General features: G+C 43.1%; 1 protein-coding gene across 13 annotated transcripts in view; it reads right to left on the bottom strand.

The window, feature by feature from the left end:
- Positions 1-22956, bottom strand: part of ADGRB1 (adhesion G protein-coupled receptor B1) — a 698686-nt gene that overhangs the window by 45193 nt on the left and 630537 nt on the right. For 8 of the 13 annotated variants that reach the window (XM_069621725.1, XM_069621728.1, XM_069621732.1 and 5 more), the window contains 2 exons: positions 14369-14464; positions 6990-7044 (listed from right to left, as the gene is read on the bottom strand). In XM_069621725.1, coding sequence (XP_069477826.1) covers positions 6990-7044; positions 14369-14464 — 151 coding nt within the window. The remainder of the gene's footprint in view (positions 1-6989; positions 7045-14368; positions 14465-22956) is intronic. The other 5 variants (XM_069621727.1, XM_069621729.1, XM_069621733.1 and 2 more) reach the window with 3 other exon arrangements.

Raw genomic sequence — 22956 nt, 5'->3', positions numbered from 1 at the left:
TTCCTGCCTGCACAAGCTTTAATAGCGTTTCAACCTTTACCATCAGGCTTTTTATTGTGTGCTAGGTGACCTTTTCCCTCGTTCCAGGCCCTCTATTTTGGCGCAGGACCACTTATTCGGTCAGCAGTCACCTACCATGTAATAGACTCCTGTAGTGTGCCCTGTAACGCTTCATAAGGTAAAATGCAGGGTTAGAAATTGAGGGGAGCTAAGAGCTAATTAGCGCCTGCTTTTAGCCTAGAAGAGCTTGGTTAGCGTGAAACCAACAGCTACCAGGAGCTACCTTTGGCTCCCCAGGCTAACTGATGCCAAACAAACACACCTATGCGCGTCTGGGACAATCTATAAATACATATTAAGAGATAGCAGTACGCCCGATAAAGCAGAACAGGTCTTAAAAAATGGAAAAAATTATCTGTTTCCATTATATGTGGAAGTTAGATTTGCGGAGCGCTACATACTAGCTCATTGTTCAACTGTGGTAGCTCCTGGTCCCTGGTTAATGATGGATACCCAGGGGTTACTTTTAGCTCCTGCTTATCCAATCTTAATTTGGAGCCCTGTAATGAGTGGTCATATTTCCCAAATCAATAGAAAATTATGAATATCAGAAGGGAATAGAGATGGAATGGCCCTGGCTGGATTGAAGTCTGTGGTTGCATGTTGTACAGAGGTCGCTCCAGCTAAAGAAGTAGAAGTGCTTTAGAACAACACTTCTACACCGAACAAAGCAAATTCATTCTATGAGGAAACAATACACTGACAACAACATCAATTAACACAATGGGCCTCATTATGAGGTGGGAGGTAAGGGATTACCGGCACCGGTAAGGGCACCAGTGCCGGTAATCCCTTTGCGGGTCTTTCCTTAACGCCTGGTTTTTGCAGGAGTTAAGGACGGGACCCGCAAAGGGACTCTAGAGCTAATAACGGTACCGCAATTTGCGGTACTGTTATTAGCGCCTTCCCCATTCCCATTGAGCCCCCTTAGGGGGGCTCAATGGGAATGGGGAATGGCCCTGGTAAATGGGGAATTACCGGTCCCTCCGACCTCAGAATGGACTGGTAATTGCTCCATTCACCAGGGCGGAGTCGGAAGGGTTTTGGGGGCAGCCATGGCTACCTCCAACCTCGTAATGAGGCTCAATGGCACAATGCTCATAGAGAACATTCTGGTAGAATTAGGAAAGCCTGAAGGATGTTCCGTGAACAACACCTGTGCATGTAAAGGCATTTAAAACATATACTCATTTTCTAAAGTTAAATAAAATTCCAGATATTATATTATAACATATATTAGGATAACCTTATTCCCATCATATACTTAATACGTAATTTATACATTTTTTGTCTTGTGAAGTTTAGCTGCATGATCCACCCACTTTTCAACACCCTCTTTTCAAAGCAAAACATTCTAAAATAATAAGCACACATTCTGATCAGACCAACATGATTTCTATCCAGATATTTGTGCACAGAGAACCTCACACTGGTTTGCAGGCTGACCTCATCATAGGGAAAGGTGCTAAACTGTGCCAGAGAAAAGCTAGGGTGCTGTAGTTTGCTACACAGCAGGAGCCCTCCCTTTCAGACTTGTGGCTGTATAGGGTGAGATGCATGGAACTGTGTTCAGTCTCACTTCATAGAGTTGCCCATCAAGAGGTGTATTAAAGGTTCTCCTTAAATTATTAACATCTCTGGGAAATATAGGGAGCAGCCCAGCAATGGGAGAGGGCCAGGGTATATAACACAGCAATCGTATATGTAAAGAGACAATAATCCTGCAAACCATTTTAATTACATTGTGGTTTCCACTTTTCTTAGAAGAAATAGTATAAGAAATCGGGAATAAATAATTTAGATCTGCTGGTATTGAAAACCAGGCCTGGCCTGGATTTCAAACTACTCACTCGCTTTCCCAGCGGCAATGGAATCATCATAGCCACCAGCACAGTAAGGGTTGTGTGGGGGTAAAGCATAGCACAAGGCTGTGAATTTAAAAAACACACTTCTGAAACAATAGTGGGATTAGACAAAGTGTATGTTTCCACCTACCAGCCTGAGTGTGTATTGCAGTGGGCGGAGCCTATATTTATGACTATGCACACAAAGAGACAGGAGGTATTGCTCAGTGTACATGCTATATCCACAGAACTTATAGTTTGGTGGTTGGCGGGAAGAGAGGAATGAAACTAGGTTATAGGTTTCTTAGCACTATAAAGTGCAGCACTAGTCTTCTGCCAGACACGCACTGGTAAGATGGGGAATCGGAGATCTGCCTCATATTTTCTCCCGAGCCTCCACACTTTGATATTCAATGCAGGGACAGTGAAACTGAGGCTCTCCAGATGTGTTGGCCTACAACTCTGATCCGCCCTCGCCAGCATTGTCAATGGTGAGCCATCATGAGAGTGCAGGTGAATCCATCAATTCCATTAAATGTAGCATCTGACACTAGTCATCCATTTTCTTTCCGACAACTCTGCCTTCCAGGGTAATCACATGCCCCCTCTCTTTACCCAACCTCCTTTATACCGTACCGACCTCCAAGTGCCTCAGACTCAGACTCTCATAACATCAACATGGATTCCATAAGCCTTGACTGACCCACAATTTCATTCAATTTGGGAGGCTGGTCCCAGCTGTGGAGCCAGACGAGCCTCCATCAGAATCAGAAATGCTGACAGAAAGTGGCGGCTTCTTCTCTGTTGTGGTCAAGAGTAATGAGTGCAGTGCCCATCCTAATAACCCGCAATGTACATGAGACACTGATCGTGCCAACCAAAAATAGTTGCAGATATGGATTTTTCTGTAGGCTCATGGTATCGGCTCTGCTTTGAGCGATAACATTGTGGAGATGATATTTACTATCTCAACATAATTGTGAGATAAATGTCATGGCCCGATAGACATTAGTAGTCTACATGCTTGGAAATGTAGTCCAGAATGTCTAATTATATGCATGAGTCTACAAGACCCAGCATGAATTGCTCTGTTGGCTAACAGCCAGGACTGGATGAAGGAGACGTCCATTGCATAGGGCAGTTGCCAGCTGAGCAATAACAGTGGTAAGACACAGGATCTCAAGGTACTTTGTTGTGAAAGAAGCAGAATAAGGAAATAGGTTGTCACTCAAACAAACAGGAGCAAAGCAGTGAGCCGGGCAATGAGCCGGAAAAAGGGGATGTGCAATTCAGAGGTGCTAAAAGAATTTTGAGTCCTGGTGAAGTTCTGACCAGAAGAGCTTTCCGCATGAGAAAATATGTCCTTTACTTCGGTGTACCTACATTACAAATATGAAATCAGCCAGACAGAAGGAGACTGGAAACCACAGCGCTTGTACAGTTAGTGATCAAATGCAAACACTTGGAAAGATAACTGATTAAGTGGTTGGTGATAATACCGCCATGGGTGATTGCATCTAGCCATGGTACCCCTGCCCAGGGACTCCACCAATCAAAAAGCTAAACAAATGATACAATTACACTGTGCATATTCACTAATACTTTTTATGTGAATAGAATTAGTGAGTTGGTTACAGCCGACAGGTGTTTCGAGCACAGCTCTTCCTCTCATGCTGATATTTGCCAATGTATGAATTCAAGGCTGTCTGGTCATTTTTATATATATTTTTCAGGTTTTCGTTAAGGAAAAAAAGGGTTTTTAAGCCAAAAAAGGAGGTTGGGGGGACCCCCGCCCCAAAAAAAAAAAAAGTGAAAATACAAAATAACGACCAAATGACCGGTAACCAATTAAAGCATACCAATATGTATTTGAACCCAGTCAAATCCTTAAACATCCTGTGTATCCGCTCATGTTGAGAAAGTACTAGGATTGGCTATACTGATTCACTATAGCCAATCCTAGTACTTTCTCAACACAAGCGGATACACAGAACGTTTCAGGATTTGACTGGGTTCAAATACATGATATTTGTATGCTGTAATACATACATTGGCAAATATCAGCCTTAGAAGGCTGTTCTCAAAACACATGTCGGCTGAAACCAAATCACTAATTCTATTCACATAAAAATTATTGGTGAACATGCGCAATGTAATTTTATCATTTGTTTAGCTACATGGGAAAGGCTGCACTTTATTAAAGGTGTAGATCCTCCACGGGAACTTAAGCTTAGTTTAGGGACACAAGGGGAGCTATTCCTTCCATTAAGTTTAGATTCTCTTTCAGGTGAATAATTTACTATAAGTTCATGATATCATATGATATGATAAGTCATTTATAACACGCCTGAAAAAAAGTGTTTCTAGGCGCGACAAGGTAAGGGAGGAAGAGAGAAGGAGGACAAGACAAACAATCTTATTAGGCGTTGTGTTGTTCAGATCGTACAAGTGCATGGGGAAGGGAGAGAGGATGTCAGGGAGAGGGAAGGAGGAAGTGCAATCAGGGAAGCAATTCTCTGAGTAAGTGCAGCTAGGGCAGTGCAGCTCTTGGTAAGTGCGGTACTGTAGAGGTTACAGTTACAGCCCCTCAGTGTGCGCTAGGGGCAGAGGTAGTGCCGGTGGGATTGATCATGGAGGAGCCTTGTACCCAGTGAGACTCTGAGAGTGAACAAACAACCAGTCAGTGCTACATACAGTTGATCAGCAGGGGTGGGAAAGAGAGAAAGCGGAAGAGAAAAGGAATGTCTTGAGCTGCAGGTGGTACGGCTCAACTTTGAGAGGGGCAGTGAGGCCATTCCAGAGGGAGGTACCTGCAGAGGAGAGCGATCTACCCCCCACTCTCTGCCAGGAGAACATTATGACCCTCATAGAGTTGGAGGTAGCTAAGCGGAGTGCTCGAGAAGGAAGGTATTTTGGAAGAGAGAGTTGAATGTGGTGTGGGCCCCTGCCCCAGAAAGCCTTGTGGATGATGCATAGGGCCTTGAACTAGATCCTTGCAGCCACTGGGAACCAGCAGAGATTGCAGGGCTGGAGACATACAGTGCCTGGTCTTCAGGCCAATGATACGTCTCACAGTCCTGTTCCGGATTAGTTGCAGAGGGCAGAGAGTAGAGGAAGGAAGACTGAGAAAGAGGCTGTTGTACTAGGCATGCATGGAGATAACCAGGGCTCGAGAGACAATGAGCTTCTTGGGGAAAGTCAGAAAAGGAAGAATACCTCAGAGGAGGTGCAGCTGGTAGTGGGCTTTCTTTGAAAGGTCAGTGATGTGCAGATAGAAGGAGAAGGTGGAGTCAAAGATGACACCAAGGTTTTTTTACCTCACAGGAAGGCGACGGAAGAGGGCCCAAGCAGGGTGGCCAACTATGGCTCCCGTTTTCCCACTAGAAAGAGGGAAAACGGGAGCAGGAGTCCCAATGAGAAGGATCTCAGTCTTACTGGTGTTAAGGCAGAGGTCGTTGGCAGTGCACCAATTCTGGATCTCAGATAGACAGTCCAGAATGAGTGAGGAGAGGAGGCTGGGGGGAGCCTGAAAGTGAACTGGGTGTCATCCACATAACACAGAGGAGAAGGTAGATATCAGGTGGGCCAAGTAGACATTGAAGAGTGAGGGTGAGAGGTAAGAGCCTGGAGAATACCACAAGTGGAGAGAGAGTGGTGGAGAGAAATTACCCAAGTTGGACCTGGGTGGGTCAATCCCGAAGGAAGGCGGTCAGCCACTCCACAGCCTGATCTGTGATGTCCAGGTTCTCACATAGTCACTTGATCAAGAGGGAGTGGTTGACTGTGTTAAAAGCAGAGGAGAGGTCAAGGAGGATAAGGACAGAAGGAAGGCTGGTGTCAAGATTAGCGAACAGATCTTCACGGTGTTCTGGAGAGCAGTTTCCATGCCTCATGGAGACAACCAACAGATTCAGTGTGTGTTAGAAGTATGAGGAGTACCAATCATTGCAATGGTTTTACATTCTCAAAGTCAATTTTGACTCAACATTGCAGGGGCATAAAGGCACAGGGAGGGCTCACCTTTAAAATAGTGGATACTTTCAATGTTGGTTGAACATTGCAGGAGGATTAGAGATGCTAGGAGGTCCAATGTTTGTAAACGTTTTAGATTCTCAATACAGACTAAAAATGTCAGCTTGATTAGTGACATGAGGAGAGTTAATATATGCATTAAGTTTATAACCTTGAAGATGGTGGAACCTTGCAGTAGGGCAAGAGACATGAGGAAGGCTAATATTTACAATATGTTTACATCCTAAATGCGCATAGTAAGTTCCAGGCACAGGAAGGGCTAATCTTTGAAATGGGTTTGTTTGCTCTCAATTATAATTAAAGCCTCCAATAGGGCTAGAGAAACTTGGAGGGATCTTCTTTGTAAAAAAGATGTTATTTTCATCAAAGACTAAACACTGCAGTGGAAGTAGAGTATGAGTTGTGCTAATTTGTGCAGAAAGGTTTTTATCCTCGATGATGGTTCAAGCTTGCAGTAGGGGAATAGACATAGAGGAAGGCTTATATTTCCAATACATTTATATCCTCAATGAGGGTTGAACATTACAGATGGGTTAAAAATACAGGGAGGGCTAATCTTTACAAGACTGTAAACCCTCGATGATGGTTGAACATTGCCATTGTAGTGGTGTTAGAGACAAAAGGAGGGCTAATGTTTTCAGTAGATCCTTGATGACTGGTAGTCATGACTGGTTTAGATACACATAAGGGTGAACTTTTAAATTCCAAGAGAGGGCTAATCCTCATAATAAGGTCAGTTTCCCCAGCAGGATTTGAAAGGCGGCGTAGGTTGGAGGCTCTCATCCCCATCCCTGATATTTCATCCCCTCAGCACACCATAGAAGGTTTTGGGGGTCGCGGAGGAATGAGATGTCTTAGTGCTCCTTCTTTCACGCCGGTAAGCGTGGTGGAATGTGCCCTGCCTAGTTTGCATCGCAGACTTTTACTTTTATTAGAGAGTAACACAGTTTCAAATACGCAGCACGTCAAACACAGTCCACACAGACGACACTTAAGAGATAATAAAAGAAGTGCACAGTGTGGTTGCCCAACTGAGTCACTTGCGGTCCTCACCTGTCAGGTGCTCACCTGATCTACAGGCCATGTCCACATCTTTCTCGAAATCGGTCTGAAAATAGAAGAAGAAGGGGCTCAATGGGGCGGCAGAGCACATCACCTCGAGTGAGGAAAAATCAATAGACCACATACTATACCAGTGCTTTCTAGGGAGGATTTCGGCTAAAAAAATCAATACATAATTACAAAAAGGTTACACATCCACAATTGTTTCATACAGCTCACATGCTTCTCTGTGTTTGGGCTGCAACTCATGCTGAAATGTGTACAATGGCTGGTATATCCACGGAATATACCCAGAGGAAAACTATCATGCAAAGCTAGGGTCAGTCACCCATGGGACACTTTGGAGAATCCACCAAACCAGCCAATGATCAAAGCCAGAGGGAATTTCAATGCAGCATTAAAAGGAATATTAATGTATGAATGAGGATATCCCTTACAAAAGCTTTTACAGGAAGGTGAATGTGATGTGGTCCTGCCTTTAGAAAGGGGTAAATGGATCCCACCAAAAGGGATTCCTTTCCACCAAGCCCTCGATACACGTGTTGGCTAATTGAAATGTTCTAGTTTGCAGCAGATTCTTGTCTGGGCAGAAATTGAATTGATGGGAAGATGTTGAGGAAAATCTATGAAACCCAGGTTCTGCTGGGATCTCTCCATCGAATTGTAGTGCCGATGCCCTTCCGTTGGAAAAGTAGGCCAAACTTGCTGCGTGCTAACTTGTTCGAAGAGGGTGGTAGGCAAACCGGTAGTCATGTTTCTGCTTCACCTGCAGCACCGCCGCGTAAATGCAGTGCGTGAGACTTAAACCTAGCTAGAGTCCACCTGATTGCTAAGCTTAAGCTTTCAGATTCATTAATAATGTGCCACTGCTTAGAAGCAGTCACATACTGTAGATACAGCAGAAATGCATATAAAGTTAGATTTTAGACAGGTGAGAACACATGTACGAGACATTGCTGTTGACAAGCATCAACAATATCCAATCCCTCACTGTGCTCTATAAACCAGGATCTGAAGTACCCATGGGTTCATGCAGTTATTTACTAGAGCATCTGTGAAGATAATTTTTCAAAGATCATATAAAAAGTGTCCACCTAAAAATATCCTCACACTGCATGTCTTCATCCCGAAGCTGCATAGCTGCTGGTATCTAACAGGCCAATTCAGTGGTCTTGAAGCACCAAAGAAACATGAAAGGTGTTACCAGCACCAAGAGGTGGTTAGGTCGCTGGAGTGAGCTTCATAAGTTGTCTTGTTTGTTCTTTCAACCACTACTACCCAGCTTAATTGCACTGATAGTCCAATCTCCGAAGGAGGACAGGTTGAGTGGCCTCAGTAGGACTGCACCTGTGATGTGCAGGTTGCACACAGCTCTCAGCAGCAACCGCTTAGCAAACTGAGCTGTCTTGCTGGGCCACACCGTTTGTGACATGTTATCTCTATATATCTCAACTGATTATTTATTTCTCAAACCCTATGTCTTCTATGTCTGCAGTTTCTAATACATGTTGCTCATTACCTTCAAAATGACTTCTATTTGTCTTTTGTCCACCCAGGCTCACATGTTTTATTTGGTGTAAAGTAATGCTTTTCTAGGACCGGAAAAATCAGTTCTCTAATTAAAGTCACAGAGTTGAAATCACTTAATTAGCCTTCAGGGCATGCCCTCTTTTTGCTTTTCTTCTCCAATCAAAACAAATCTAGTGTTTCGTGTCTGGAACACAACACTGTGTGCATGTCAGCATACACAGACAGAGAGACATATGTCTCACTTGTCAAACCCAAAAGCCATTGCCGTGTTCTTCAAATATTTGGTGGCCACTGGACATTAAGCCTTATCATGAGTTTGGCGGGATGGGAAAAACTGGACGAATAATGGTGGCAACAGAATTACTGCCACTTTACCCTCGATTTTACACACTTCTGAATTCCGGGGTGAGAGGTGAATTGGAAGATTCACCTCCAGTAAGTAGCTGGCGGTAATGCATTCAATTTACCTGCAGAAATTGGATTTACCGCAGCAGAATTACCACTCGTGGTAAATCTGCCAACATCCTCATGGATTGCTATGGACTCAAAAAGGGGGACGAACGCAGAGGTTAACCCACTCATAATTTAGTTTTTGAGGTCATGGTGGTAATTTTGGTGACCTAAAAAAAAACAAAATTATGCAAAATTACCGCCAGCAAACAGCTCGAGGTAATGCATTCCATTTACTTTGAGAAATTTGAGGATTTATCGCAGCAGAATTACGACTCATGCTAAATCTGCCAAAATCCTCATTGAGTCTCAAAAATGGGAACTGACGCTGCAGTTAGCCGACTCATAATGTTGTGGTAAAAAACTGAGTGACTGTAAAAGAAAACGAGTTTGCAGTACTTCTAAAATATTTACCACCAAACCCATAATGAGGCCCATTTCCTTGTTTTCTTATGTTTTGTGAAGGGCATCTTTGCCCAGCCCATCACTGATACCAAATAATAAGGGTGCGGCGACAGCTGCAACGGCTGCTCAGAAATAGAAAGCTCCATCAGCATCCTCTTTCAGAGGTCACAATACAGGGAGATTGAAATCAAGAAATCATGAGCAGGCACCAAAAATAACACTGGGTTGCAAACATTAAACATTTAGCAGCAACTACCTACAGATAACGATGAGCAAACAACAGCATTCCACAATTCTACCTTCCAGATAAGATGAGATCTCTAAGCATTTTCCCATTATAGATATGACTAGTTATGTTTCAAATGTCTTCATGCGGTTTCTCCAATGCATATTTGAAATAGACAGAGTCACATAGATGTCACGTAGATCTATTTGTGTGGCACCGGATGGCCCCAGGAATCAAAAGAAGGTCCTGCTAGGGGTCTGTGTCAAGCTAACTAACAAATAGTAACAACTCATATGTTATTGCTCTTGTTCCACTACAGTCGAATTTTACTGCTGTCTCAGAATTGTTCACAGGCCAACATCTGAAGGTGAAGCTAATGTGGACCATAACATTTGCTGAAAAGCTGTTTCAATTCATTCTCTGAAAATTTGAAATGTTAAAAATATATTGAAGGAATAAAATACATGTGTGTCTGGAGAAAAACTTGGGAAGACTGAAGCTCCATCATAAAATCCCAAGGTGATCTGAATGATGCTGGTGTAATATTGTGAGATTTCAGGGCTGGCACGAAATCATGAATTAAAGATTTGCACAATGCTTGGCTTGAACGTTCCTCCATCTTTAATCAGTGCTCTGGCAGCTGAATACCTGTACAAGACTTGACTTTTGCTTCTGTACTAGGTCTTTACTTTTCACATGCCTATTACCCAGAAACAGAAACAACGTCTGAATAAATGGTGTGGTTCTCATTTGACATCGATGGGTTTGGTGATAGTTATTGCAAATGTGGTTTTCAGAGGTCCTCTTGCGATTTCCTCTGGTGTCTATAGACCTGTTTATTATTGACACCCCACCCATCTGTTTGAAAGCTGCATCCAATGTAAAGGTTGAAATTGACTTGATGTAAACCTTCTAGGTCAAGACAACATGACAGTGCTCTTTTTCTTTGTTCTCAATAAGTGAGGCGCTGACACTTGAAGATCTTGATCAGAATTAGATCCGGAAGTCATACTTTGAGTGTAAGAGGCCAAACCATCTTGATTTCAGTGTTTTTGTCTTAACAAGTCAGAAATGTGGTAATATGTCATGCATTCATATTTGAGGATTGCAGTAGCAGCCCAGTAGAATTCGACCACACATATTGTATGTCATAAATAGATACATAGAATAACTGTACAGAGAGCAATCAAGGCCTTCTTTTATTTATCTGGCAGATCGTTCATCAACTAATCCTTTGATATCCTTCTAGGGCATCAAAATAATTTAAGTTCTTAAAATCTATAACCGTTTGCCATCACTGATGTCAATGAAAGCCCATTGCATAGCAAATGAGGATGATACTGCCCAGTTCTTTTCAGACACAGATTGCTAATACACCGATGATATAAACAGATCTTCTCAGTATAGAATTCCTTTTGTGGCCGTCATGGTTTGTTGCATCGTTGAGACATTTAAAGGTGATTCAAGATGATCATTCCCAAAATGCCCCATAATCTGAAGACCTCACATCCCTTAATGTCCTAATCTATAGAAGCATGTGCCCCGAGACAATGACATTCAGTGGAGGACTGCCCTAGAGGGAACTCTGGAGATTTCGTAGAGGGTCTCTACCCAATAGGACACTCCTGGGAGTTCCCTAGTGTTCCCTTCCTCTTAATCTCTCCCGGACACTAAACCCCTTTTCTTCCATCTTGCCACACACACATTTGTTATAAATCTTATAGTATGTTATTGCTTGATCTTAACAAATGTTTATGTGTTTTCTTTGTTTAACACATTTTTGATGCATACATAAAGTCACTATTTGAACCGATGGTTCAAACCTTTTTTGGGCAGAAAATCCCCAAGCCTCGCTTGGTGTGGTTTGTCTTTCTCACACCGTGTAATCTGAGGATACTTAGAAAAACCTCCCTAGGGACAGATTTAGTTCCCCATCATCCCCTGATGGCTCGGCATTTGTCCACTTTGTACCCAAGCTACCACCTCCAGTATGCTGCAGCTTGGTGTTTAGAATCACTCGTAAGGCACCACCATGATGTATGTGGAATCCCCAAATAGGGAGGGTTCCTACCAGCTCATCTGCACGGTCACTTCTCAATGCATCGAAGAACACCTCACTGAGAACCCATGAATGCGTCACCCCACGTGTGACCTCTCATTCCTTACACCAGGCTTCACTCACCGGCACTGTGTCCAAACGTTTACCGTTGCAGTTCCTGACTCGGCTCACATCTGTATACAGTGTGATGTATAGTTTAATAACATGGTGCCTTACAGATATCAATATTTGAGAAACAGGACAGAAGGTCGTACACCGGTCTAACTTGATCTCATCAACCTCTCTTCATTAATCTATTCTGATGCTCAGCCTGCCGGAAAGCTCCATTATTGCGTCAGTCATGTTCTCCACCTTCAGAAACCATGGAAGCTATAGATCGCGGAAAATACTTATGTCAAGGCATCTGAAAATTGACCTATGTTAAAAAACCAAATACAAAAAGCTTGAATTACAAAATTGCAAAGGCCACTTGTTTGCATTTTAAATTGAGCTTTTACGGATTTCTGTTCTGTGTCCCCCGCTAGGCATCCAATGTACGTGGGGACACCCCTGCAGCCCCCGCAGGCCATAATACCAAACTACAGGAGCGGGGAAAACCCCTGCAACCGCTGCTCCACTTGTTCGGAATAATGGAATTCAATCTTTTATACCAGGCCGAATGTGCATTTAGTGTGCATTCAAGCTTGTTTTCCCCTCTTTTTTTGGGTAAACACTCTGAAAATATCTGAGACATCAGATCACAGCCACGGGCATTCCCAGGTTTTTCCAGGGACTTTAAGGATTAAGTATCCCTTACCTATAACCAGCCCTACAGATAAGGGGTGTATCTGCCACTTGTACTCCATAAAGATAGGCAAATACTCAAAGAAAATACAAATAGGGAGTACAAATAGTCCCAACAAAAAACAGGAAGCTGACACGTAGGACCTTGTGCCCCTGCTTTCACCCACACAGTTCCATGGATATGTTTGGGCCAGCAGTGCACATAGTACCAAAGGAAGAAACTACTATTATTACTGCCTGATCCGAAAAATTCAACATGTACCGTTTCATATACATGAAAAAAAGTTAAAAGAAATAATTAGCACAAAAACATTTTTATTTTCCAGTTCGAACATTTTTTTTACTCACTTATAAAATACTCCCATTGGGAACTGGACTTCAATTCATACTCCCTAACAAAGTATTTTCACTCCCTACTTTTAAAAATAGGGAGTAAAATACTCCCACTTCCAAATCTTATCAGGAGCACTGCCTATAACATTCTTTAATTTGTTAATTCCGGGTGCACATATTTGCTGTCAAGGCATCAAAGTTGACATGATACCATTTCTTAAAAAGTAGTTTCATATTTCTATTAGAAAAAAGTTTTGTTTTTATATTGTAAAAACTGTCATGTTTTGCAGAGTGAGGCATTTCTGAGTAATTCGAGGTATTGCATTTCAAAGACATCAGAACCCTAGACTAACTCAACTAGGAGTACGACTCCAAAAGGTCCCTACTAAATGCCAGCTAGGGAGTAGCACTGTGTTGGAGATAAAAATTATGCCGATTCAGCACTGGATCCTTCAGCTTGTTCCTGTTACATGAAATATAAGTGTAGTTCCCTGTCCTTATGTCAGTGCTACAGCATCAGTATGCCTAACCATTGGTGCAAAGATATTGTTGTTGAAATATCGGTTTAAGAAAAGAGATCGATTGAGAAAAGGCGAAGGGACTAGACAAAAAGAAGAGGGTCTGTGGGGTCCCACCCTGGTTTGATCAAAAAGATATTTCAACAACAATGTTTTTAATACAGATGCCAAGAAGTAGTGATAGTCTTAGCACTGATGTAAAGGCATGCAATTGTAAATATGGTGTTGGCCCAGATTGCTAAAGCCATGATTCAGTACATATGTATTCAGTAACATGTCATCTCCTCATTGAAAACTGAAGGCTGTGAGGATGCAGAGGGCAGTGGTAGTGCATGACCCAGTACTGGGATGGAAGGAAGGCATGGCTACATTGTGTTGCATGCACAGAATCCATATATTTTCATACTGGAAACATTGCTTGGGAGGAATGTCAAGGAGGGGTGGAGAGTTTATGGATCACTGGCTCCAACATGAGTAGGCCGGAAGATTCGCTAGACGCACTGCTAAGGTCTTTACCTCAAGAGACATTGGGCCTCATTACACGGACGGCGGTGGACCAAGGTGCTATTAGCACCTTGGCCCAATGTGGTAAAATACCGGCACCGCCTTGGTGGAAAGGTGAATTACCGCCCTATTCCAAGGTTGGTGGGGTGGTAATCCCCCCTTCCCCCATTGCCCTTCCCCATTCCCATTTTTGCCCCATAGGGCATAATGGGAATGGGGAAGGTGCTAATTACGGCACCGCAAATTGCGGTACCGTAATTAGCTCCCTGGTCCCTTTGCGGGTTGGTTTTTAACGCCTGCAAAAAGCAGGCGTTAAAGTCTCCAACCCGCAAAGGGACCTCGTAGTAAGGCGGTAAGGGTTAACGGTCACCGGTACCATTAACGATGACTGTTAACCTTGTGTGATCCAGACCAGAATACCTAAAGCCTATTAGGAGACAAGGAACACAGTCTGACTCTCATCCTCATATGAAGAGATATGCAGAGGCAAAAGGAGTAGTCAATGTGGCACAGACTAAAATGCCTATTTCTGCTACAAATAATGAGTGGCTCTTTGTCCTACCATTAACTGTGCATGTCCGTTCTGAAAGGAACCACCAGAGTCTCCATTGCCCTCTTCCTGGCGGTCGACCACTCGGCACTTCACGGCATCCTGCACCTACCGGACGGATCACACAGCAGACAATCAGTGACGCAATTCTCCAAACTGAATGACGTTGGGTTGAAAGTCCACCATGGCAGCTTCCAAACCCCACCTTTGAGCCTCAGGTAGAAACTAGTACGATTAGCTAAAATGATACTTATATTTTCCGAAAAAATCCTTGTGCTTGTTATTTGAAGCAAATAGGTACAGCTGGAGACCTCCTTCATCCTTGAACAAACTTAGCAGTTGTCTCAGGGGCAGCCGCAAGATGTGACCACCTTCTCAGTGCCTCAGCCATGTTCTTCAGATAACCAAGTTCAGGAGGTTTTCTTGGCGTCTATGAGTGTTCATCCCACAACCCTTCTACTGAAACTTATAGCAAGAGTGCCTAATGGAATTCTGGGAGAAGCATACATTAAAGTTTTTAATTCCTCACATGTTTTAAACTCTGTGTTACACTTCAACCAACTGCTTTGACTTGTTATCTGAATAACCTTGCTAAGGGTTTCTGTGTATTTTCGGGTAAATTAACTAGAAATCGGTTTTGAATTATTTAGAACAAAATGGCCGTGCCTCAACTGGTTTAATTGAATGGGTGTACAATATTATTACAATATTATCCTATTCTATTTAAATCATATTTCAGCATTTCCACTTTCATTGCCTTCCCCAGAGACAGTCCTTGGAAGCGGAGATCATGGGCTACAAGAGGTAAAGGGAGGCAGAAGAAACAAAGTAGAAGAACCGAACCCTCACTGCAGCGCGCAACACCTAATGCATGTCCTTGGGCATTCACCAGAGTAGGTGAGCATGCTAATGCGTAGGGCTACTCAGGCATGCACTGAAGGAATAATACCCAGGCTAGATTTAGGTAGCGCATATCACTATACACATATTACATGCGTTTTGAAAGAGGAGGAGCTGCTGCTCGGGCAAGGGTTTGATATTGATTCTGGACAACTGATGCCTTCATCCTTTCAATGCCCAAATTGGGTCCCACAAAATGTGGGTAATATTGCTGTTGATTAGTAACACCTGTTGATAAGTGGTATGAAACAGATATACCTGGCATGCAGCTCAATATAAAATGCTGTTATGAAAATGGACACTCGTTGAATATAGCATAAAAAACGGTGCCCTAAGGAAGTGCAATGTTGCTGAATGATACGCCGTGCGACTTTTTTCGATTCCGCTCTAAGATGTGTTTAACTGGCATTGAATGGAGAAAAATATACTATCTGAAAATTAGATAGATAATAAAATATTATATATATATATATATATATATATATATATATATATATATATATATATCATAATGTAGTATGTAATATAATATTAAGTTTATATTTTGCAGAGCTGCAATTCTGACCTGGTGTGGGATTTTTGTGTGAGGCCAAGATGTTCATAAACATAGAGGAAAGGTAGAAGAGTTCTTGATGGGGGGTCTTCTTTCCAATGAAGGGATCGCATAGTTGTCATGTGGAAGATGAAGGCATGGAAAGAAGCTCTAGGACTTCCTAAAATCTAGGGGTCTCATGCAGACTTTAACGAGAGGCACCCACTATCAAGACTAACATGAAAGCTGATGTCGGGCACACATTGTGCACGGATGTCATTAGGGACTCCAAGCACAAAAGGAATTACATATTAGTGCAATTCATTTGTGTGTGTCCTGCCTGCTGGGTTCCATGTAGGCATCCTAGAGAATCTTGTGTTTATTGGTTACTCTACTGTGTACAAACACTCTGCACTGGATTTCTCCAGGATTTCCTGTTGTTCTTCAAGAGGATGGAGGCCAGATGCTGTCTTCAGGTTTGGGTGCAGGAGTGAGGGGTGTGGGTGGGAGCTTAGTGGTAACGAGGAGCCATTCCTTGAAGAGGAGGATCTATCAGCGCCTGTGTATCGAGGCAGAAAATGCTGAGGGAGGCAGGTTTGCATAATGACTATGTGCATGTGACTATCTCACCTAGATATATTTTAAAGCACCACACATGAAGACTTTCAGGGCAGTTCTACTAGAGAAGGAGCGTATTGTGAAACAAATAAAACATGGTGCGGTTCCCCTACAAAGAGTGAGCAGCATGGCTGGCATTCATCAGAAAATATATGCACAGAAAGGAACAACCCTGTATAATAACCTAAACCCAATTAACTGTATAACGCTATTTGGAAATCCTATTACGAAGTGCATGCACTGTAAGAATGTCGTCAGTGGCACCCCATCACAAAGTGCATGCACCATCACAACGTGCATGTAGTGGTGCAATGCCACCAAATGGGACCCTTTCACAAAGCGCCCAGAGTGACGGAATGCCACCAATGGAAACCTATCACAAAGTCCATGCAGTGCCAGAATGTCATCTAAGGCACCCCCTTCAACAAACTGCATGCAGTGATGGAATGTCATCCAAGGCACCGTATCACAAAGTACATGTAGTGACGGATTGCCACCAATGAGGCCCTATTACAAAGTGCATGCAGTGCTGCAATGTTCTCAAAGGGACCCTATCACAAGGTGCATGCAGTGATGGAATGCAATCTAAGGAACCCTTTCACAAAGTGCATGCAGTGACATAATGTCAATATTACTAATGAGACCCATCACAAAGTACATGCAGTGACGGATTGCCACCAATGAGGCCCTATCACAATGTGCATGCAGTGTTGGAATGTAACTGATGGCACCCTAGCACAAATGGAGAAGCGCTCCCCATCCAAAGGTTCTTCTGTGTCCTAGACGATGCCTGCACCAAGACTGAAAGAATGTATGAAGAGTATGGGGAGGGTGTACTCCTTAGTGTGGACCAGCTAGTTCCCAGGTCTAGAACCAATGTATTCAATTGCATCTGTTAAGTAATAGGTGTGAGACCAGCCAGAGTAGTGTACGAATGATTTCAGCCAGAAGGGGAGACATTTTCTAAAAGCATTGCATGTAATCTGTCCCAGAACCGGTGTGGGACCAGCCAGAGTAGTGTACGAATGATTTCAGCCAGAAGGGGAGACATTTTCTAAAAGCATTGCATGTAATCTGTCCCAGAACCGGTGTGGGACCAGCCAGAGTAGTGTACGAATGATTTCAGCCAGAAGGGGAGACATTTTCTAAAAGCATTGCATGTAATCTGTCCCAGAACCGGTGTGGGACCAGCCAGAGTATTGTATGAATGATTTTAGCCAGAAGGGAAGACGTTTATACATCTCAAAGCATTGAATATAATCTGGTCAGTAACAGGTATGGGACCAGTGTGAGTACCGTACAAATGATTTCAGCCGGAAGGAAGACGTTTAAAAATCTCGAAGCATTGCATTGAATGTCTTCCGTAACAGGTGTGGGACCAGCCAGATTAGTTTACAAATGATTTCAACCAGAAGGGAAGACGTTTCAACATCTCAAAGCATTGTATACAATCGGTTCCATAACAGGTGTGGGACCAGCCCGAGTAGTGTACAAATGATTTCAGCCAGAAGTGAAGACGTTTAAACATCTCAAAGCATTGAATATAACCTATTCCTTAACATGTATGGGACCAGCCAGAGTAGTGTACGAATGATTTCAGTCAGAAGGGAAGACGTTCAAACATCTCAAAGAATTGCATATAATATGTTCCATAACAGGTGTGGGACCAGCCAGAGTAGAGTAGAAATGATTTCAGCCAGAAGGGAAGATGTTTATACATCTCAAAGCATTGAATATGATCTGTTCCGTAACAGGTGTGGGACCAGCTAGAGCAGTGCGCTAATGATTTCCGCCAGAAGAGCAGAGTTTTAAACATCTCAATGTGTAGAAACCCCTAATTATTTCATAATGCCTGATGCGAGTGAATAGGGTGGCACTGCCAGGACGGCGCAGGGTTTGACATGGAAAACAGATGCACTTTGATGCGTCCTCCATACTGGCTCAACTGCCTTTAAATAGTACAGCTTCAAAGGATCAGGTTTTATAGATGAAATGGGGTGAAACATTTTGCGAAAACATAAATAATGAAAGAGAACAGAGTGACATGATATGCTGAGAAAACTGGTGGGGCCACAGCTTTGAAGCAATGTTTTCATGTGTTTTATTATAAGTTGTCTGTTTGATTTTGGGGACAGTTTTGGAGATGTTTGCTTTCCTAGGGCTACAGAATTACCTCTGGCCATCAAAGGCAGGATGGAATATTATTTTCTTGCAAGCACAGTGGATCAAAGTTAATTGGTCAATCTTAATTCAATGCATACAACTAGTTTATCATTAAATAATTTAGGATACAATCAGTTGGGAGGGTTGGAATATCTTTAGCAAAGCACATAGTGGACTGTAGTTCAGGTCAGAAAACGAACCTGGGCAGAATGTTCAAAAAACGGGATATATTGATTACTGTGTGTCCAATTTTGACATTGACAAATTGTTTGCAATTTATTTTGTGCATTTTGCCACATATATATGTGGGGGGGTGGTTATAGAGATGTAATGAATGTAAAGGGTTTAAGGGGGGAGCTGCGGGCGGTATCCCCTGACATATATATGCAGCAAAATGTAGCTATCAAAAAAAAATAAAATTGCGACCAATTCTTCAACGACCAAAAATATTTGAAGTAATTAACCCAAACCTAGAAAGCATTCCTCGGATTCTACCATGCGCCGGAGGAAATTGGCAAGATTGTGCTCATCCGGAAGGTTTTGGAACTTTCTGGGCATGTGCAGAGCAGCAATGTGCTGTTTCTAATCGCGTCCAGCAGTGCAGTGTTCTGTCTATTACACTGGGAAGAGTTACAGTCACTGAATGGACAATGCTCTTCGGATGCCAAACATCCGTCCCAGGCCCAGCTGCCTCCCAACACCATCTGGTGGTAGCTACAGGGCTCTTCAACCTTTGGCTCTCCAGATGTTTTGGACTACAACTCCCATTAGCCCTAGTGAGCAAAGCCAGTAGTGAGAGGTCATAGGAGATGCAGTGTGAAACATATGGGGGAGCTGCAGGTTGTAGATTCGTATGGTAGCACGTGTAATGGAAATCAAAGACCTAATGGCAAGACTCAGCAGGAAAGCACAAGAGGTTGGCACCCCTATTGACTGTCCCAGAAGACACCACCCACTAAATGAACACAGGGCACAGTAATGCCTTGGTCCCGCATCTAGCGGTGGTTCTCAGAAAGCAGCTTGATACGTGGTGTGCTGGACGCCAGTTGTGATGGCTGATGCTGCCCCTGCCCTGCCTTGTGGATGAATGGAGGACTCCAGCTTACGGCACAACACAGTACAATACATTACAGTGTTAAAATCACATTTTCTTCACAAGCACAGCGCAAAATGTGGTACAAACGCAAATTAAGGAAACAGTGAGTCACAATACAAAAATCCACTTCAGCAGACACAATGGCAACAGCTGTGGCACTCAATGGCAATGTGAGGTGGGTGATGTTTGAGATGGCATCTGAAGAGAAGGAGAAAGATGGTGAGAAAAACAGTAAATGACATTTACATTACTAGAGAATTCCACCAAGAGCCGAATACAACGTCGCATGAACGACTGTGATGAGCCAGGTCTAAAAGAGACACAGTGGGCATTCAGACCTGATGAGTGCCACACTGATGGCATGTAGAGCCACTAAGCTGTGGCTGCCAAGTTTAACGCTGATTTTCTAGAGTGTAAACAAGTGGGGAGTCATCATATCTACGTTGAAGCCATTCCAGCATTCAATGTAACCCGCACACATTCATTTCCACACTCGACCCTATCACAAGAGTTCTTTTTTTTTATCCAGGGCAAAGGGAAACAAAACGATCCTGTTCAACACCAAGGAACCAAGAACAGAATAGATTTGTTTCCAAAGACCTTCCATCTTGGAAATTGACGCATAATGGACTGGATCCATTCCCTGTTACCCAAGGAGTAAACATAGTTCAAAATGGGGTTGCATCATTTTCGGACTCATTGTGTCACCTTATGCAACATGGAGCGGTGCGGGCACTGCCAGATTGCAGCATTTTTCTTTACAGAAGTAGCAAAGAGGGAGCAGCGGATGTATTCAATGTTTTGCACTGGTGCTAAACCTTTACGTAATATGGTTCCTTTTGCATCACACTATATCCATTTCGCAGACTGAATTGCCAAAGTGTGCAAGATAAGACCATTTGTCAGTACAATGCACTTTTCACTACACATTTTTAATCAAAAATGTTCAAAGAAGGATGCCTGCTGAATTACAATGAATCCCCTTAACAATGGATGATTGGAATCTAGTGTGGTCCAGTAAATCCTCTTCCGCGTGCACACAGAGGTAAGTTTCGTATTTACTGCGGCTTTGCTCTCAGTCGCAAGCTTTTGGAAGACCTGTTATTCAGGACTATCTTTTGGTTTCAACTCTTGAATGCCCTGCAAAACACACACCTGTACTGCTGTAAATCCAGCTGCAACAATTGACAATAACCATAAGGACATCTGGAGTAATGAGGGACCCACTGAACACTACATGATCCCAAATAACCTACCACGCCGGACAGGTACTTCAACAACTGACCTCCTTAGTCGTTTTGTCGCATGACACGAATTCTAGCTGGACACATAATAAGTCGCCTGGACGCTCGCGTACCTTCATCGACAACCTCAAAGCACCCATCCACAAGCCAGCTCGACATGGGTTGCTAGCAGGGGCTTGGGCACCCCTACATACCTTCGTGTTGGTTAAATGCACAAACACATTCTAAACACCTTTGGCAAAACTCCCATACCATGGACTTAAGTCCCTGTGGGGGTTCACCTGCAGAGCTTTGAGAACATACCAATGGGGATAGGCACAGTACAAATGCCATATTACATGACATTAATCAACTCAGTCACCACTGCCATGCTCCCTCGTCCACGTCACACTTTCAGAATAAATCAAAAAAGAGCCTCAGATGCTCATATGTTGACCACACGTCACCACGTTGCATTGCCAAACCTTCCCATGCTTGTAGGATGAATGTCATTACTAGGCAATAGGTCATTACCCATGTACAATTTCCCTAGACTCTAACCAGCACACAGACAGAAAGTGCTTCCTAATGAGTACTCCTCAACATAGCAGGATTAGCACATCACTGTTCTCTCAGCTCCCAACAGCAGTGATCTTTTCTTCTGCAACAGATATGGCAATTGAAAAGTCAATGCAATTTCCCTGACATGTAAAATGTTATGTACATGAAGAGGGAGTCTAAAACGTGGCCCTTGTTGCAACTATCCAACTCTTTCCTCAGTGGCAGAGAAATGAATGGTGAACATCGTTCCTGGTCCCTTCACCTCCATCATCGATGTACAAGAGGTGGGAGAAATGCTATTCACTTAGACAGCCCTTCAGACCCTATCATAATGATGTCACTAGAGATACAGGTGTGCAGTCAATGACTGAGACCATGTAGAAGCTGACAACATCACGATGGAGACTATGACATAGATGCTTTAGACGTGAAACACATATGCATCCCTGCATGAAGCTACTCAAACACTTTATATTAAATTACCTGCAGACACGAAGAACATGCTCATGACTCACTTAGAGGACAGGCACACTCTCGCTATGCAATAACCACAAGTTGCACAAGAATACTGCTTTCTGATGCTAAATGCAACTAACATAGGCGGCCATGTATATCAAGGTGGAAGCCATAAGTGCGTTGAAGTGAGTGGAAGGTGCTAAAAGGACTTGAGAATACAGAGAGAGGCTGACATGTTAATTTCTCAGAGATGAGCCAACCAGGCTTCCAGTGCATCCAGTGTGCATAAAGCCTAGGACACCGAGAAGGAAAGGTTTCATATTAGCAGACGAGAAAGGACACCTGTGTGAATGAAAGCTGAACATCTTCATAAATGCAGGCAGGAGAAATCAAATTTGTGGTCCCTGCACATGTGCTCTGAACCTAGGAGACAACGCCTATTAATTCCAGCCAGGCTAAGGCAGCTGTTCCCATGCAGCCAAAGGCAAGAAGATACAGCAGCAATACCAGGTTCAAAACTTAATGTTCTGTCTCAAGGCCTTCATGTTCGGAACACGCAACACCTTCGGTGTGTTCTCACTTCCTTGAATAATCTTGAATAGTTGCACTTTGCTGGTAACTTTCCAAAGCACCACAGCTGAGAAGATTCTCTCTAGCCAATCCTTATTCATCCTTCACTTTAAGCTCACCCTTTGTTGCACCACACAATCGCAGTACACTAACCTGAAATATCTGTAGTTGCAACATGTGGCAGGTACTATTACCCTATATTTTATATATGTAATCCATCTTACTAACCAATCACAATCATCCTTAGGTTTTGGAGAATATATCATTATTTGTGATGTCACTGTACCTTAAAATGCCTGGACAAGCTTGCAATCGGTGAGAGAGTTTTGGAGAATGCTGTATTGTCCATTGCTTAATCCATGTGTGAGAGCTCTCAAAATAAAGCAGTGCACTTTTGGTACATTGTTGGACTTTTCAGTTTTTTGAGGCAATGCATTTTCTCGAGCCAGTTCCTCTAGCTTGTAATCCAGGAGATTAATAA

The sequence above is a fragment of the Ambystoma mexicanum genome, chromosome 5q (genome assembly GCF_040938575.1).
Source record: "Ambystoma mexicanum isolate Mex_15411 chromosome 5q, UKY_AmexF1_1, whole genome shotgun sequence".
Classification (NCBI taxonomy): Eukaryota; Metazoa; Chordata; class Amphibia; order Caudata; family Ambystomatidae; genus Ambystoma; species Ambystoma mexicanum.
Note: the sequence above shows the minus strand (reverse complement) of the source record. Positions and strands in the feature narration are given on the sequence as shown.